A 17141-nucleotide genomic window follows, 5' to 3' on the forward strand; every position below is an offset into this window, starting at 1 on the left:
TTTGCTGGTGTTCTTTTTGTGCATCAGCCGGGCGCAAACCATGCACCTGGACCGTCAGTCACTCAAGTCAGTCGTTCTGTTCATACACTACTTAGCACCTTCCTGAGGATTTGTGCAAATCCCAGCAAGCAGATCTTTGGGTCTCTGTCACAGTAGCTCCCTCTGATACTTTCTTGATGTTTTCTACCATCCCCTCCTTTACTGTACCATGCGCACCAAAATCAACAGCGATCAATTCGGTTTTCATCTGCCACATTCTCTGTATTTCTAGTTCTAGGTCTTTGTACTTGTTTTTCTTTTCGATTTCCTTCAATGCGATGTTTCTATCTGATGGAATAGTCATATACATAATAACAATAAAAAATAATAATAATTATACTACTACATGACAAATTTCTGCAATTTGATTGGCTTAAAGCAGTGGTATTTCAGCTCAATTTGAAATACCTACATGTGAAAATTACAAACCTTTTGTGGGTAGTAGTATAAACAAATAATAGCATGATTTGTACGTGATATTACGCATAAATACCACTCGCGATATTTCAAAATTGTCTCAAATTTCACTCGCCTAACGGCACGTGAATTACGTATAACAATTTCGAAATATCACTCGTGGTATTTATGCCAAATATCACTACAAATCGTGCTTTTTCCTATACTACTAATAATAATGGGTTTTATGGCTCATTTATGCGCTTACAATAGTAAATAAAATCTAAATGAAACTAGGATTACTGTATAGTAATTATTCCTAAAGAGAAAAGTTTTTAAACGTTGTTTAAAAGTAGAAACAGATTCAGAGTTTTTTATATGATCAAACAGTTAGCAGGTGGCATTCACTGAAACTTTAACGATGATGTCTGGTCTGTTCGCTGTTATAGTTCTATCAGTATTGACTGGCATGTCCCACATGATCATGGTGATGTTGTTGCCTTTATTGTGCATTACAGTCTCTGGCTTGTGCTCGTACCATTTGTCTGTAATTTCGATATCGTGATCTTTACAGATGCTCCAGTGGAGATTGGCTGCAGCTTATTAGTATTAGTATGATTATGATGATGATGATGATGATGGTGATGATGATGATGATTATTATTATTACAAGTTTAAAAGAGGTATATAATCCTTCTCTATGGTGATTGACAGTTTTCAAGGATGACTTTTTCGGTTTCCGTGTATAATTAAAATCTTTAACTGATCGCAGCCGACTTAAAGCTCACAATAAACCCATTAATACTCTTTCACGTTTGATCCATACCGGGGAACGTTTAGAAATTTATGGACTATCGATCTCGTGGCCACCGACTGAACAGTATGACCGTACGATTCTCTCCCTGCTCGTAAGGTGTCTTCATATGTCGGGAAAACATTAACACAACATTGTTTATCATTATTTCCATTGTTTTAGGTTAGGGTAGCAAACCATTTGGCTTTTAGGGTTCGAAGAACTACTACATGATATCTCTCCCCAGAATGAAGAAACACAATATGGCCGCCAAATACATCCTTAAAGCTTTGAAAGTTCTTCTTTATAAACAAACGTTGAACATTTATTTCGGCAAACAAACAGTAAAGGGTTGAAAAAGGATTTTACAAAAGTCTCAAAAGTAGGTCTCCTTTTCGATTTTAATTTGCAATATCGGTCGATTTACGCAACTTTTAAACTTGTGGCTCAGTTTTAGTTTGCTTCTGCCTTGAAAATGGAATAATAATTACTCAGGGCTAATAAAGTGTAAAGATTTATAGAGAAAGACAACAAAAACTTGCAGATTTATGGCGAAAAATGTAATTTTAAAAACGAACTAAAATATTGAAAACGCTCTGACACGTCACTGATGACGTCATGTCCCTCTTTTGGTAAAAAAAAATTGTCAGGTAGAACATTACTTTCCTGCAAATTTTCTCTGCCGTGTGATGAAACGTCAACTCTCTACAGCCCTCGGCCTAGTTTCCCGACTTTTTCGCTCATGTTCATTGCCCCCTTAAATTTTAAATTCCGGACGTAAACTAGTTATTTTTAAATGCTCCACACAACCAAACCCTCAAATATGCTATATTATTTTATTTTAACGATGAAATCTTGTCACAGCAACAAAAAACCCTGATTCAGCAATGGTCACGTGACTGATGACGTCATCACCCAAGATGTGATATGAGACGATATTTTATGGCAAATGTTATCTGTTGTGGTCTCACATTCTTTTACGTATAAAATTGTCAAAGTTATAAAGCTTTTAATTAGAAAAATGCCTCAAAGAATTTTGGGATAATTTTTATCATAATTATAATTTACTTTTATAATTATTATTATTCGCCTTACTGGTAGCCTGAATTTCAGGGGTGTCTAGAAAACGACGACCTAGAAAGCGACAACCTAGGAAACGACGACTTAAAAAACGAAGGTTAACTGAAGTCAAATTTAATTATAGTTTAATTGAAAAGAAATATAACCGGATCCGCTTCTTGTCTGTACGGGTTAAAGTCAAGCCAGCCCAGCTCGGTATGTCGCTGCTGCAAGTAGTATCAAATTCAAATCTACATTCCTGCATTCAACAGTGAATTTTTCACGATAACTTCTCTGTATTCGCCAGATTGAAAAATCTTTGAATAGATGACATGGCTATGAAGACATGTATGTATATATCTAGCCGATTTTTTGACAACCAACCTAACGAAATTTGCAGTCATTTGAGTGAAAAAGCGTCAAAAGGCACGTTTCTTCAAACCCGAGAAGCTCCAAAATCACAGTAACGAAGGAAAAGGAAAGGAGCCGAAAGAAAGAGTGAGGAGAAGGAAAGGAGGAGAAGAAAAAAAAGCAGTTGCACTCTTAGTTTTTGTAATAGCTACTTTGGAGATAATTTTTGGCCGAAAAAAACTGTTGGACGCAAAAGGTCTATTTGGCGATAACGTTATCAAAAATCCGGCTAGATATATATATATATATATACTTTGTACAAAGGAGAATGGACTACATATGTTGATTTTAATCCTTTATTGACCCGACGCGTTTCGGCTTACGCCTTCTTCAGGGGTCTAAACTGCGTTCGGTATTACAGTTAATTATATTACGTGTTAAAGGTAATTTCATCCGTAAATTGCTTAATTGTATAGCATAATTGTGTATGTACATCAATTACGAATTTGCGGTATTTAGCGACCCTTACAACGTATGTTAAAAACATTTTGTGTACCCAGAACTTTGTCACCCAGTTTTCTTAAATTTGATATATATATATATATATATATATATATATCAAATTTAAGAAAACTGGGTGACAAAAATTGCTTAACTTACTTCACTGCTCGCCCATACTCATTTAATACGCAAGCAGACATGAATCTGAAATCTACAATGTCAAGAAAGTCTTCTACGCACCGAACGAGGCGGTTTGTGCCGTGTCACGCAACTCCAAGATTCCAGTGGTGTTTGTGTACTGAGATATAGATCGCATAGAGCAAGTCGGGGGCCTCTGGACCGAAATAGAAATTTTTCTGATCGTAATCCACAATTAGCATTCATAACCGGAAGGTCTTCATGAGGTAATAAAATTTACGTTTTTTTTCAAATGACAATTAAGAATTTTCTTGGCTTTTCAGCGGCTCTAACGGTTATTTGCAATCCATTGCAGTTAACAGAGATCTGAAGAAGAAAACTCTATTTTTTTTTTTCGAAAAAGTTGTAAAGATTTGTCAATTTCGGCCTCTGAAGCCCTTTTCAAGATGAAAAAAAAAAGGTTGTAAGGGAGCCCTCAGGGGCGACCAACGACGGTTTCCTCCTAAATACTTTAAAACACTTTTCAGGCGATCCAGAGTACTTTTAGATCTCTAGAAATGTATTCTAAGTGAGTCTTTTCGAAATTTAAAGGGCTTCAGTACTATTTTCCCGAAAATTTTAGCTGCAATTTAAAGTTTTACGAAAGTGATAGTTTTCTGATTCCTCTCTGCATCGCATTTTCGATTCCGATAACCTGGGGAGTGAAATGGGAAAAATTAAGGTTTACATGATCGTATGGAATTTATTAGATAAGCTTCGAAAATTGTACATGAATGGTACGGTCATCTCAAAGTTTTTAGCCTTCCTTAAGCAATAGAAAATTCTAGGCAATTTTTGCTTCTCCGAACAGATATTTCGTAGAAAACAGTCGTTGGGTGCTCCTGAGCCCTCAGCCACGAGACAGTGCAAGTCACGAAGGCCGAACAAGCTTCTTCCCTAAAAAAAAAAAACAGAAAAAATGACGGTCAACTTTTTATGACCAATATTAAATTTGTTATTGGTTCTTTTACTAATAACAGTAAAGCCCACTGAAACCCCCTTGCTCAGAGGGACAGTGAAACACGGTTTACTCATCTGCTCATCAGTGGCACCAACTGACACATGAACTGAATACTTTCCGTAGTTTTCTGCCGTTTAATATGTAGCCCACAGGGAGCCCATCGAATCAGGCTACCTTGCTGTTCGACAACGCGACAGACAATAAAAGACGAGATGAAGTGTTGCGGAATGTGACGGATCTCCTTGCGTCCCCTCAAAAAAGATTTTGTTTGACAGTAACGGATCGCGAAAATTTTACCAAAAGGAAGCATTGCATCCACGTACACGAAGTTACACGCCTGGCGCAAAGGATCATGGGAAAGCTTTTTAACCCAACTTAGTAAGCGAAGTGAAGGCGTTACACTCTTGGAGGTGAAGATGGCCTCAAAGTTTGATAATTTCCAGCTCTCTTTGCTTAAGCAGTTCGTGGATTTATGTAAGGAAAAGCCAGACCTACTGCATGCTCCTCAGCTGAAGTTTTTTAGAGACTGGCTTGAGAGGTAGGAAAGAAGCGAGAAGCGATGTAGGCACGTGCCTCTCCTTGTGTTCTCGCACCTACGTACATGTATGTAACACCTTGTGTGTGGAAAGACCCTCACGTTTTATAAGAAGGGCAATACAGGGAAACAATTCGGTCAATAAGGGATATATGTTATTGTCGCTATCATGGTTTTAATGATTTTATCCAAGTTTGGGTCTAGTGTACGTGACTATTTGAGGCCAAAGGGCTGCTCAAAACGTAAAACATGGTTAAACATAAGCAGAGTTATTTTACTTATCGTACGATCTTTATGTACATATTCTTTTGTCTGAAATATTGTGATGAAACTTAGAAGAGCCGACTTTAAGCAATACATGCATTTGTTCCCTCTTGGATATAATCAACACAGAGCTCCTGGTGTAAGCTCGCAAGGAAGCGGAAGTAACCGATCTCTAGGGGTGGGGGTAAGGTGGGTTGTCAAAGTCATTGTTTGGCGTTTTAAATTTTACAAGCTTTCAGTGGATTTTTTTAATGGCTCCTCTCCTCTTTTAGAGATTTACAAAATCGTGAGTTTCCGAAATGGGTCATTTGATCTCAAGTTTGACAAAGGAAGGAGATAATGCATCAGTCAATTCCACCTGCGCCCAGCCCCCCTCCCCCCCCCCCCCACAGGCCACTGCGGGGCATTTGCCCGCCATGTCAGTCCCAGGGGTGGGGTATTGCAAGTTTTGCACTGCCCGGGGGCCGGGCATTTACCAACGCCAGGACCATTCCCAAGCTTTTGACACACACCCGGTTTCCTATCACAATATAACTACACAGAAGGTTTTACTGGAAAAAAAGCAGATCGGCTCATCTGTCAAGGACAGGAATAAATTGAAGAGGGTTGTAAAGGCATGTTCTTGATTTTATGCATGCATTTCTTCGTTGCTTATCAAGCCAGAATTACATAGCGAAAATTGGAGCTATCAACGTGAATCAACGTTTTTTGTTATTGAATCTTATTTCTGTTTATTATTATTTAAAGAACATCCTTTCATATTTATAAAACTATTCATAACATATAACTTTACAGCGCTCTATTAATTTTAATGTCAATAATTTTATATCAATACTAAAACCATAAACTGGTGCATGTCGTTGCGGTGTGAAGTCTTAATTAGAATCCCAGCGCTATTACAAAGAAAGACGTTTATTGAAACCAAAAATCGCACATTAAAATGCCTAAAATGACACTATTCGACTGTGCGATCAATGAAAAAAGGTTGCAGTGTTGACGGAGGACAGGGCATTTGCCTTCTTTTTTCGACAGCTCAACGGTTCCCACCCCTGGGAATTTGCCATCCAAGGCAAAAAAAATGCTAATGCCCAGGGGTCAGCGCAGGGTGGGGGTGGGGAGGGGGCTGGGCGAGGAAATTGGAAGGTGGCGAGGTGGCGAGGTGGAATTGACTGATGCATAATGACTTTCATTTTTGTGATGTGAAGACTGACAATTTTGCCACATGTATAAAATACCTGACAGATCCCTTTGGATGAATGATTTTATTTTTTCAAGGGTTGAGTTTTTATTTTTACCACACTAACTTAGACATGAGCAGCTCCGTTGCTCCCTGGTTCTTCATTTTAGGGCAGCTCAATAGCAATTCAGTGGTGTGTCTGCTCTGTGTAGAATTGAAAAAAAGGGGGAATAATTAAAGCACCTGTCATTTCTTTCATTCAAATGATTGTATTGTAGTTTGGGTGCCAATATCCCTCCACCACCAGAGAAACCAAAAGAACCTGAACCAACTGAAGAAGCAAAAACCCCAGAAAAAGATGAACCAATGACTGAACCAGAGCCTAAAGAGGTAACAGCTAATTCAAACCTCCTGATAGAGTGGAAAAAATTTTGGAAAACACCGTCTTTACTTGAATAAGTGTTGCATTTAGTACAAAAAAAGGTGTTAAGTGCTGCCCCTGAATAAGACAGTGCTGTGGCACCTGTTCAATCAAAATCAAACTAAGACGTTTATTCTGTCAGTTTTATACTAAAAGTGATAATACGATTTACTTGAGACAATTCTTTGTTACATGTAACTTTCAAATAAATGTTGCATTCAAATAAGTGCTGCCCTTGAATAAGTGCTGCATTTGAAGGGTTAAAAAATTTAATAAGCAGTGCAGCCCTTATTCAAGTAAATGCCAATGATATGCAACCTTTTTTCGGGTGTCCCATTTTTTGTCAAAATTTTTATTCACCATTTTTGCAAATGTCCATATTTATACACCTTGTTTTCCCTAATAAATTTTCCATATAATTATAGCTTTTGTCTCCAATTTCTCTTGTGTATTGCAGTCATCCCATGAGAAATTGAAGACAATTCCTATGCAAAATTTAGTTGTTTTTATCATTGAAGGTTCACAGTAGTTTATCAGCCTAAAATTATGTCTTAAATTAGTTTACTCCCCCAGATTATGCAATTTTTTTATTATTCATTAATGATGTTTCTTATGGAATAATTGGTCAATAATATTGTGTGCACCTACCATACATATATATTGTAATATCAGAAGCCCTGATAAATGGATCTGAATGTCACTTTAAAAATAATTGAATTATCATTAACAGAAGTTAATGAAATTATATCCTTTAAGAAGGCATGGCAGTATTATTGTAGGGTTCAAATGCGTGTAAAATCTTTTATAAATTAAATTGTTCTTAGGAGGCACAAACAGAAGAGGCAATGGAGAGTTCAAGTGAAGAGAGTGATGTGGGTCAGTGTGTGAAGTCAATTAGGCTTTAATACTTCTACATGTACAATGTATATGTACAGGACTGATTAAGAGTTCAAAGCACAATATTCTGTAACTTAATTGTCATGTGGCTGTTCAGCGTAGCAATAATTTGAAAGGGCTTTCTTAGGATTTCACCTTCTTTTAATCAAGGAGGGTTCCTTCGTTTCCTTTAATTCATGTAGACTTAATGAGCCTCCATTAATGTGGCCCTGGTTCAAATCCCAGAAATCCCAGAATACAAGGCTGTGCAGTTTAGTAGTGCCTGGTGGCACTGGACACCTACACTGTAGCTAATTTATTGCTCCCAGGCAGATAAAAAAAGATTAAATATTATTTTTTTCATATGATGAGCACTGCACCTGGCCCTGGATTTGACGGGCACAAAGCACTGAGCTCCTTCCATTTTTTCTTAAAGCACAGCCTTGCAATAATTATACCATCAATTATGTTTGTTGTTGGTTTCCATCTTTATTCAGAGAGGATTATACTCCAAGAATTCTTGTTTCCCCTCTCCTCAAAAACCAACATTTCCAAATACAAATTTGATCTGGATTGGTTAAATGCATTATAACCATTTTGTTGAATTGTGATACTTTTTCATTCATTTCTTTGTTTATTTTACATGTTATTTATTCAGTCAGGTAGTAATAAATAAGTAAAGAAATGTTTAATTACTGATTTTGACTTATAAAATGATTTACTTATGCCCTCTTGTTTACCTCTGTAGTTAAGGTTTAATTATATTGTTACATAAGCATCTGTTTGTAAATTTTAAACTGTACCAAATTTTTTTTTATAATAATACTGTATTTTAACATTATTATTTTAACAGAGATTGACAGGGAGGGATGTATTGAGCCAGACAATGATGAACCTCAGCAGATGGGAGATGCAAGCATTGAAGTAAATAATGAGTTACTTAATAAATAATTAACAATAAAATTCCTGCAAAATTCACCTAGTAATCTCATGCATGTACTACCACTTTACATCAACCTCAAAATACATGCTCAATAACGTGTAGTTAATATCAAAGTTTTGTTCAAAATATGCTACCCTGCTGATGTGCTGAACCTAAATTATTGATTATTGAATTAGGTAGGGCCACAGAAGAGCAGTGTTTGAATCTCAGTTTGGTTAGGCAGTTTGGTTTTCTAGTACATTGCTGTTGGCTGCCGGATAAGATTTTGACACAGCAACATTTTTTTAAGTGTGCTGTATACAATGAGTGTGAGTTATCAGTCTAAAATGAAACTTTGTCTAGTTCTGTGTTCTGTGTAGTCATGGCAGGCGGATTTTCGAACCAGACCTATGCTACTATTGAAACATTCTCGGTGCTGTTTTAGCATCCAAATTATTTAATTAGTCAAGGTTATGACAGTTATGAAGAACTGAGACATGCAGTTAAATATTACAACCTCAGTCATTCGAAGTTAGAACCAACTTGTGTGCATGTTTAATTAATGATTTACAGCTTTCATTGACAATACCACAACTATAGTCATGTGGGAACAGTTTGTTGTGAATCAATAATTACTTTATCTTATTAATTGTAGTGATATTTCATTTTCTGATGTTAGTTTCTCAAATCAATAATATCATAAATTTAGGAATGAAATAATTTCTATCTGCAATAAACCAAATTACTGATATGATTTTTTTCTTCCTAGGTTACTGATGAGATGAGAGAAGAGGCATCTGAAAAAAGAAGTCAAGGAATGGCTGCCATGAGTGAAGGTTTGAAGTGATAGAAAGTTTTTTTTAAGAAGCCTCTGCCTGGTGGAACACAGGCTGTTAGTTGTATAAGATGTTTATTTTTTTAAATTTGGTCTTTGGAAATATAATTGGAGGGCAACATTCTTATGTTTATGTGTAGTGGATGTTTCAGATATACTTCTCATTTGTTCTGTCTGTTGTGTGATAATAATAATTTTTATTTTTAAATAGGAAATCTTGAGGAAGCAGCTAAACTATTCACAGAAGCCATTTTAAAACATCCTACAACTGCCAGCATGTATGCTAAACGAGCAAGGTATAGTTACTAAAAATATTCTGTGTGTATTTTGGACATTTAATTTTTCCATTTCTCTTCATTTTTACAATTTGACCAATAATTAGTTAAATTATTATTATTATTATTATTATTATTCTTTTGCTCCAAACCTTTTCCAGCTGTTTTATTCGAATGCAGAAGCCAAATGCGGCAATCAGAGACTGTAATGAAGCAATCAAGATCAACCCAGACTCCGCCCAGCCTTACAAGTGGAGAGGACGGGCCCACAGGTTATTGTGCTTGCACTTCTTTTCATCAGTTATACTGACTTTTGAATTAAAGCCACTGTTGAATTAAAGGCTCTGTCGTTTAAAAATGGAGGAACCTACTGTTACCTTGAGGGCTTAAACATTTCGTTAGAAGTTTCTCAAAGTTCTTGCTTTTTACTAGCAGTATTTTCTTTTCTTTCATCAGACCATAAATAAATTTTATTCTTGTAGACTCTTGGGTCACTGGGAAGAGGCCGCTAAGGATCTTGGCATGGCCTGCAAACTTGACTATGATGATCAAGCTAATGAGTGGCTTAAAGAAGTTACTCCTAAGGTGCAGTCATTATTTGTGATTATGAGTGACAGCAAAACCCAAAATGTTGTTTACAAGTCTAATACAACAATAGTGGTTTGTGTTTCTGATGCCAAATTACTACGACCTTACAGTCTGAAGGCAAAATTTTGCGTCAATATAGGGACAATTCCCCCTCAACTACTTCATTTTATGATTGTTATGTAAAGAAGTTTGATAGAGCAGAAGTCCGTTTTACTCCTTTTGGTGCCATTTTCTTTGTCACTGCCTCCATGACTAGAAGACTAAGCTGTCTTTTTTTGTACCATAAATGTGGTATATCCTTACTGAACATGCAGGATGGTTGTACATGTAGAAGCCCCCGCAATGATTTGTTTCTTTGTAAAATCTCAGAATAATTTGGTGTGAATGCTTGCCGTACATGGTAATGTCAATCAGCCAACAGCCTTTGTTGCCTCTATCTTTTTACCAATGCTATTTTTGCATATTGTGTTCCCAGGCACACCTTCTTACTGAGCACCGAAGAAAATATGAAAGGAAACAGGAAGACAAAGAAGAAAAGGAACGAATGGATAGAATGTAAGAATGCCCTCGCACTTTTAGTTATGGAAATTTTGTGGTTTAACTTTTTTTTAAGGGAGGAGGGGGGAGGGTTGAAATTTGATTTTGCATTCGAACCTCATCCAACGAGAGCCCCTCCCTTATCTCCTACGCAGTTTTCTTCGTGTCGTCACGCAAAGAAAAAACGGCTGCATACTGGAGACTAGCATTTTCGGCTCCAGTCCTTTCCTATTCGCGCATTCTTGACCAACGGAAAGTACAGGCTGTTTTGCAGCCCTGGCCCCACTGTTTTATTGACTGGATATTATGTGTCAATATTCCTTAAAGATATTTGTTACATTAGACCACTACATCCATCCGTCCCAAGGTGGCCTTTGTAGAGTGGTTTGACCAAGATAAACTTAGAAGAAAACATGATGGTTGCTTTTGCCTTTATCAACCATTCACACCAGAACCACCCGCAATTACTGTGGTGTATCGATGGCATGATTTACTAAAAATACGTGGAACGTTTTTCTTTCCATTTTAGAAAAAAAGCGAAAGAAGCGCAAGAAAAAGCAAGAAAGGTAAATTCAGATGGGCATTAACGTTATTGTCTGTTTTTTAACAAGTTCTAATGGTTGCTTTTCAATTTTGAATATCCACTTTACAGGAAGAAGAAGAAAGACAAAAGCGGCAACAAGAGATGCCTGGTGGCTTCCCAGGGGGCTTTCCTGGTGGTTTCCCCGGCGGTGCGGCAGGATTCCCTGGGGGCTTCCCCGGTGGTGCAGGAGGATTCCCCGGAGGTGCTGGGGGATTCACTGGTGCTGGAGGAGCAGGAGGTATTTAAAAACTGCTGTTTCCCAACTCCTTCACGTTTTTAAACTGTACAGACGACATAAAAGATCGTGTACATCTACCAACGGGGGAAAAAATGACGAACACCTATGACGAAGTCCTACTTCTTAAAGGTTTTTTTGCAAGGCTGATACTATTGTGTGACCTGGGAAATTCAAATCTGCTTAAGAAACTGAGCTCTGGGAATTTATTGACCTCAGAAATGGGAGGCTGTTTTTCATCAGCGGCTGTGGGTATCACAGTTAGTTTCACTTGCTCCTCGCAGAAAGCGCAGCTAGGTCAAGAAGGAACATGTGGACTCTAAGTCTGATTGCTGAAGTTGTGGATCTTTTTTTCTTTCTCAGGTGGTGCAACACCCAACTTAAATGACCTTTTAAGCGATCCAGAGCTGTTAGAAGCATTTCAGGTTTGTCGTGATCAAATCCATTTTGGCTGAGTGTGGAGATTTTGTTTATTTGTCGTGTTTGGATATGTTGCAGTTAATAATAATATTTATAATATTTGTTGCAGTTAATAATAATATTTTATTTCAGTTGATTTTTATTTTTCCTTTGTTTCAAATTCATTAGCATACATTACCATGATACTCAAAAACAATAAAAAATAAAGATTAATTGAGATAAAAAATTAAAACTACAACAGATATCTGGGCCCAGTTGTTCGAAGGCCAATTTATCGCTAACTCGGGGTTAAATTTTAGTCCGGGTTTCATGTACTTTTGTTCAAAAGCATTTTCTCGAATAATTTCCCCTGTTCTCTTTAAAGCATCAAAATGAAGAGAAAAAGAAGTAAACGGAATTTGTTTCTGAATCCTTCATATCTGAATTCGAATTTCGCGGTAAGCCTGGGTTATCTTAACCCAGCTTTGAACAACCCGGCCCAGAAACTTGATCCTGGACTCCGAATTTCGTTGGGTTTAGCAAAGAAAGCAAACTCTAGCTGGTTCCGGTTGTTCAAGATTTGGATAGCGTTATCACCCACTCCGGATGAATCACTTTAACTTACAGGTGTTGTGGCAGCCAATTAGGTTATACAGTGGATAGCACCGCCCACCTTTTAAACAATACCCTTCCCCGTAGGAGAGGGGGGGCGGGGGGAAGTAGTGAGCACTACTTTCTCGTTTCGAAGGTGTACCTTGCTCCATGCGAATTCTTGCTAAGGTAGCAATGTTACCTCAAGCCTCTTATCACTGTTGGGGTTTCGTGGCTTGCCGTACGCTATACAGTGTACGTGCGCCTTCTCCAGCCTTCCTCAAAACCTTACGTTGTACCTGATTTGGACTGGGAATTAAAAACCGCCATTATGTACTTATAGTGACAGTACAATCCGATCTTTGTCTTTTTTTCGTTTGTTTGTTTTCTGGTGTTCGCTGCAGATGGACACACTTGGATATTCTGGTTTCTTCTACTTTCAGGATCCCGAAGTAATGGCAGCATTTCAAGATGTCAGCCAAAATCCAGAAAACCTCTCAAAATACGAAGACAATCCTAAAGTGAAAAAGATTCTTGTTAAACTGGCGAAGAAGTTCGGTCCCGCGGGATCCGGCCCTCCGCCCGGGAGCGGAGCCGGGTTTCCGGGTGGTATGCCTTTTGGTAATATGTTTGGCGGGCAGTAGTTATCGGGTCTTGTGTACAACATGAAGACGAAAAGACATCTTCGTAGGCTGCTTGGAAAATGATTCGTAGTTTTCTACTGAAACGTTTCTTGAGGTTTTATGCGGATATTCCACCGACAGCTAATCCTAAAGTTTTTCCGTGAACTTCTTTTTCTGAAAGGGGTCGAGGATGTGTTTTAGTGACAAAGTGTAGCTGTATTTGTCTCGCGAGTTTTTGGTCTTGCCATAATACGTCGATCTGTGTCTCTAAGAATACTAGGCCTTGCAATGAAATATTTGTAACGACAGCAAATAAATAGCGTTATATATGTGTGCAGTTGTCTTTGTCTGTACTCACAAACCTCGTGAAGTTGACAGAATCTTTGCCGCGACCATTTCCAGTGATATTCTTGTTCACGACACGTAACATTGCCATAGCAACTATCTGTTCTTCCAACTACAACACAGTTCTTCGAAGTTGATTGTTTCTGATATTAGGAAGGAACTGCATTTTGGACTTAACCTCGGTGTAAGAACGTGTGAACGTTTTCTTTGTTTCCTACCTTTTGTTTTCCGAGGTTCTATTTTGTTGACTTCTTTGTTCCTTTTTTAACTCGTGGGTACGCGCGAGCGTACCACGAGTTATTGCAGGGACTGAGATATGCAAATGAGTCACTCGCTCACTCGTAGTAGATGCAAACAGGGGTCTTTTTTGCATGAGCATGCGCGACCGCTGAGCAAGAGATTTGCATGGAGGCTCACCACAGGGTTTGCCTTCATCAAAATGGCGCGTCTCTAAGCTATCATAGCGATTATTTTGCTCATTGGTCTTGGCGAATGTGCTCGTGATTTAACAAAATGTGTAGTTTGCAAAAAAAAACGCTAACATAGTCTTAACAAAAGCGAAGTAGACCGGCTTTAACATACACGAGCCACTATCAAATTTCATCTCCCCACTTGACCTGGACATCAGCGCGCGTATACGTAGTGCCTGGAGGATTGCGCTGACCTCATCAAAGTCTAAACGAAGTGCAGAAACGATTGTTGATGCAAGTAAACACTTTCATTTTTTTTTTGTTTTGAAATCAGAAAGGTAGAGAAATATTAAAAAAAAAAACATAGCAAATTTCAGCGAGTGGTTCGAAGTGCGCGAAAGCCGATGTTCAGTTCAGCAGTGAATTAATATATGTTCTACAATTTTCCCAGCACTTTAAAGCTACAAAATTAAGAGCACACGAGACGTAGATTAGTCACCTGGTGAGATGTAGGTGGTAGTCAATCTGTATGTCTCGAACAATAAAAAAAATGAATATCAATGAGACACAGTCCAAACTGCATTCAATGTATAGGACTGAAATTAAAGTCCAATCTTGTGACCGATTTTGATGAAACAAACGGTTAGGTTTCCCAAGAAGTACAGTAAACATGTGATGCCGACCAAAAGTTAAAAATCATTAGAAAATTTAAGTTCTGGCTAAAAGCAAATTCCTGTAAAAGATGCGTTACAATGTTAGTCCACGCAAAAACAAGAAGTTCTACAATTTTCCTATAAACAAACTTTGTATCGCTAAAATACTTAAGGCAAAAACTTTCTATTCCAACTGAAAACGGCGTGGTAGTCGCCCGCTGATCGTTATTAATCCACCCCCGAAATATGGCTAAATCAGCTATTAACAAATAATTGACAGAAATCCTCTACGGCATCGAGAAACTGATTTACATCCGATTTATAGACAAACACTAAATAAAGAACAATTTGCTCAGTAGCTACGCATCAGCAATGCCCTCTATGCCAAACTTTGTGGTTCTTAAAGGGGAATCAAGACACGAGTCGAGCGCCAAACAACAACAAGCAGCCATGTTCGTGTCAGACATCCTTGAGAAACTTGCTCTTTCACCTCGTTCAGCGCATCAGTCTCCACTTTAAATCAACAGATCTTTACTTATTTTGTACAACGAAGGTCTTTCCTAAGTTCCTGCTACCATTTCAATCTCAAGCAAGCTTTCAAAGTGAACAATTTGGTTCCTAAAACCATGCAGCACGTTCGCTGTCACTGGTCGCGTGCTCTTTGACAAGTCAGCGGTCGCGCATGCTCATGCAAAAAAGACCCCTGTTAGTAGATGCACTTCGTAATTAATCGGGTCCGAACTCGAGAGCGCGAAGATCTATCGTTTCCAAGGAAGGACGCGCTCGCCGAAGTTCGGTAGCATCAAATTCCGCGCTGCGAGCGTGCATCGTGCGCTACAGCACGGTTAGGATAGAGGTCTTACCAAATTTAAGACAGGCAGGAATCTTTCAAATTAGTACGATTCAAAAGCCTTTGACCCGTCCAGGCGTTAAACTTGACAAGAAGATGAGCATTTGCTCTTCGACTCCTTCAACTTCGACGCTGGCTTGATCTCCTACCTTGTTGCCCCCGCAGGGTTCCGGCCCTGAGGCCGGAACCCGAGGAGGCACCCTAATGTCCCCCGCGTAAAGAAGAAGTATCGTATTACTGTTAGTATATGCGAAGCTTTCCCGATTTGATGAAACTAGGCGCGCACGGTGGTCCCGGTTAATTTTCTGCGCGTGCGCGTGGCTCAGCAACCGCGCAAACTGGGTTTGTCAACGAGTCGCATTCGCCGAATTGTGTCGTACACAAGCACAACAAGTGGCTCCAAATGCTCGTCCGGGAAGATTTTCCACCGAAACTCCTCTAGAGCGAGAACGCCGACTTCAAATTCAGCGTGAACAACGAAGGAGAAGACGTCAACAAGAAACCGCGGAGTAGAAGGAACATCGATGAGCACAGCGAAGGCAACGCCGACAACAACAGACAGAGGAACAGGAGATTGGAATCAAAGGAATTATGATCGTTTTACACTGTCGAAAACCCAGATTTCTTAGTTTGCCGGTTTCCCCGCAGATATATAGATCAAAGTCTGCAAAGTTTCAGCTCCGTATTACGGCCCGAATAACAATAATTTTCAGGCGAACTGCACCGGGCCATATTTGTTCTTTGTTTTTGTCTTTTTCTAAATGCGAAATAATGCTAAATGTGCTTTTCAATACACTGCTAACAATAACACTACATAATACGCAAAAAAGAAGAAGAAGAAGAAGAGAAAGAACAACGTATGGACCTTTAACACGATATTCGCGGTTGGTCACCCGTCCAGTTCGTAACCCCGACCGACAGGGCTTAACTTGAGTGCCGTTACCAAACCGAGTTTCGCGAAGGTTATTGTGAGATACATATTTCTATAGAGTTAAAAAGTTATTCAGCAGTACTGCACAATTGTTTGGTATTAGAGAACTTGATTTGTCAGACACAAATCAGCAACGTGGATCGACAGAACTTTAAACTGGTTTTGTCAACGTGGATCGACAAACTCGATTCAAACCATATCAGGAATAGCTCAAATTTCTCAAAACCCAGTCAAAGACAAGAAAGGTGCTATCGTAAAATAACCGGGTTTTGTTCTATATTAAGGTATTCAGGGTTTAATAAACAGTGGTCCATGTGTTTTTAGGGTTAGTTTATGGCGAAATCCCGATTATTTTATTTGATACAAGGACATGCCAGAAAAAATGAACTGGGAAATATCTCAAAGGTGAGAAACTTGAAACGGTGGTCCATGTTTTTGTATGGTTAGTTTATTGCGAAATCATTTATATCAGTTGCGTTCGACGTTGCGTTCAAGAATGTCACACTCGAAGCCAACGCATCCGTTCGACACATTAGTTCTAGGAAATTTAGTTACAAATAGATAATTAAAGATGGTTTTGCTGTTTAACACGCGTTCTATTACATTTGCAGTGTTGGTTGAACTCATTATGAGATGTATAAAAAACAATTGTCCATCCTAGGCATGTCATGTATGAGGATTTTCATTAACCCAGGAAACAAAGTGTAATAATTGAGAAAACACAAAAGAGAACAAAAGAATTACACTCAGAAACTCTAATACGAAAACTGCATTTCAAAGGTTCATGGCAAATACATGGACAACCACAAGGTGT

General features: G+C 38.5%; 1 protein-coding gene across 1 annotated transcript; it reads left to right on the forward strand.

Annotated features, from left to right (window-relative positions):
- The first annotated feature begins 4624 nt into the window (after window positions 1-4624).
- Window positions 4625-13471, forward strand: LOC140947991 (hsc70-interacting protein-like). Its single transcript, XM_073397221.1, has 13 exons — window positions 4625-4815; window positions 6532-6643; window positions 7499-7550; window positions 8404-8474; window positions 9242-9308; window positions 9519-9603; window positions 9744-9854; window positions 10065-10167; window positions 10646-10725; window positions 11237-11273; window positions 11360-11528; window positions 11889-11950; window positions 12959-13471. Exons 1-13 carry the CDS (start codon window positions 4694-4696, stop codon window positions 13157-13159), a joined length of 1272 nt encoding a protein of 423 aa, XP_073253322.1. The 5' UTR covers window positions 4625-4693; the 3' UTR covers window positions 13160-13471.
- The last annotated feature ends 3670 nt before the right edge of the window (window positions 13472-17141 follow it).

This window comes from Porites lutea, chromosome 9, assembly GCF_958299795.1.
Source record: "Porites lutea chromosome 9, jaPorLute2.1, whole genome shotgun sequence".
NCBI lineage: Eukaryota > Metazoa > Cnidaria > Anthozoa > Scleractinia > Poritidae > Porites > Porites lutea.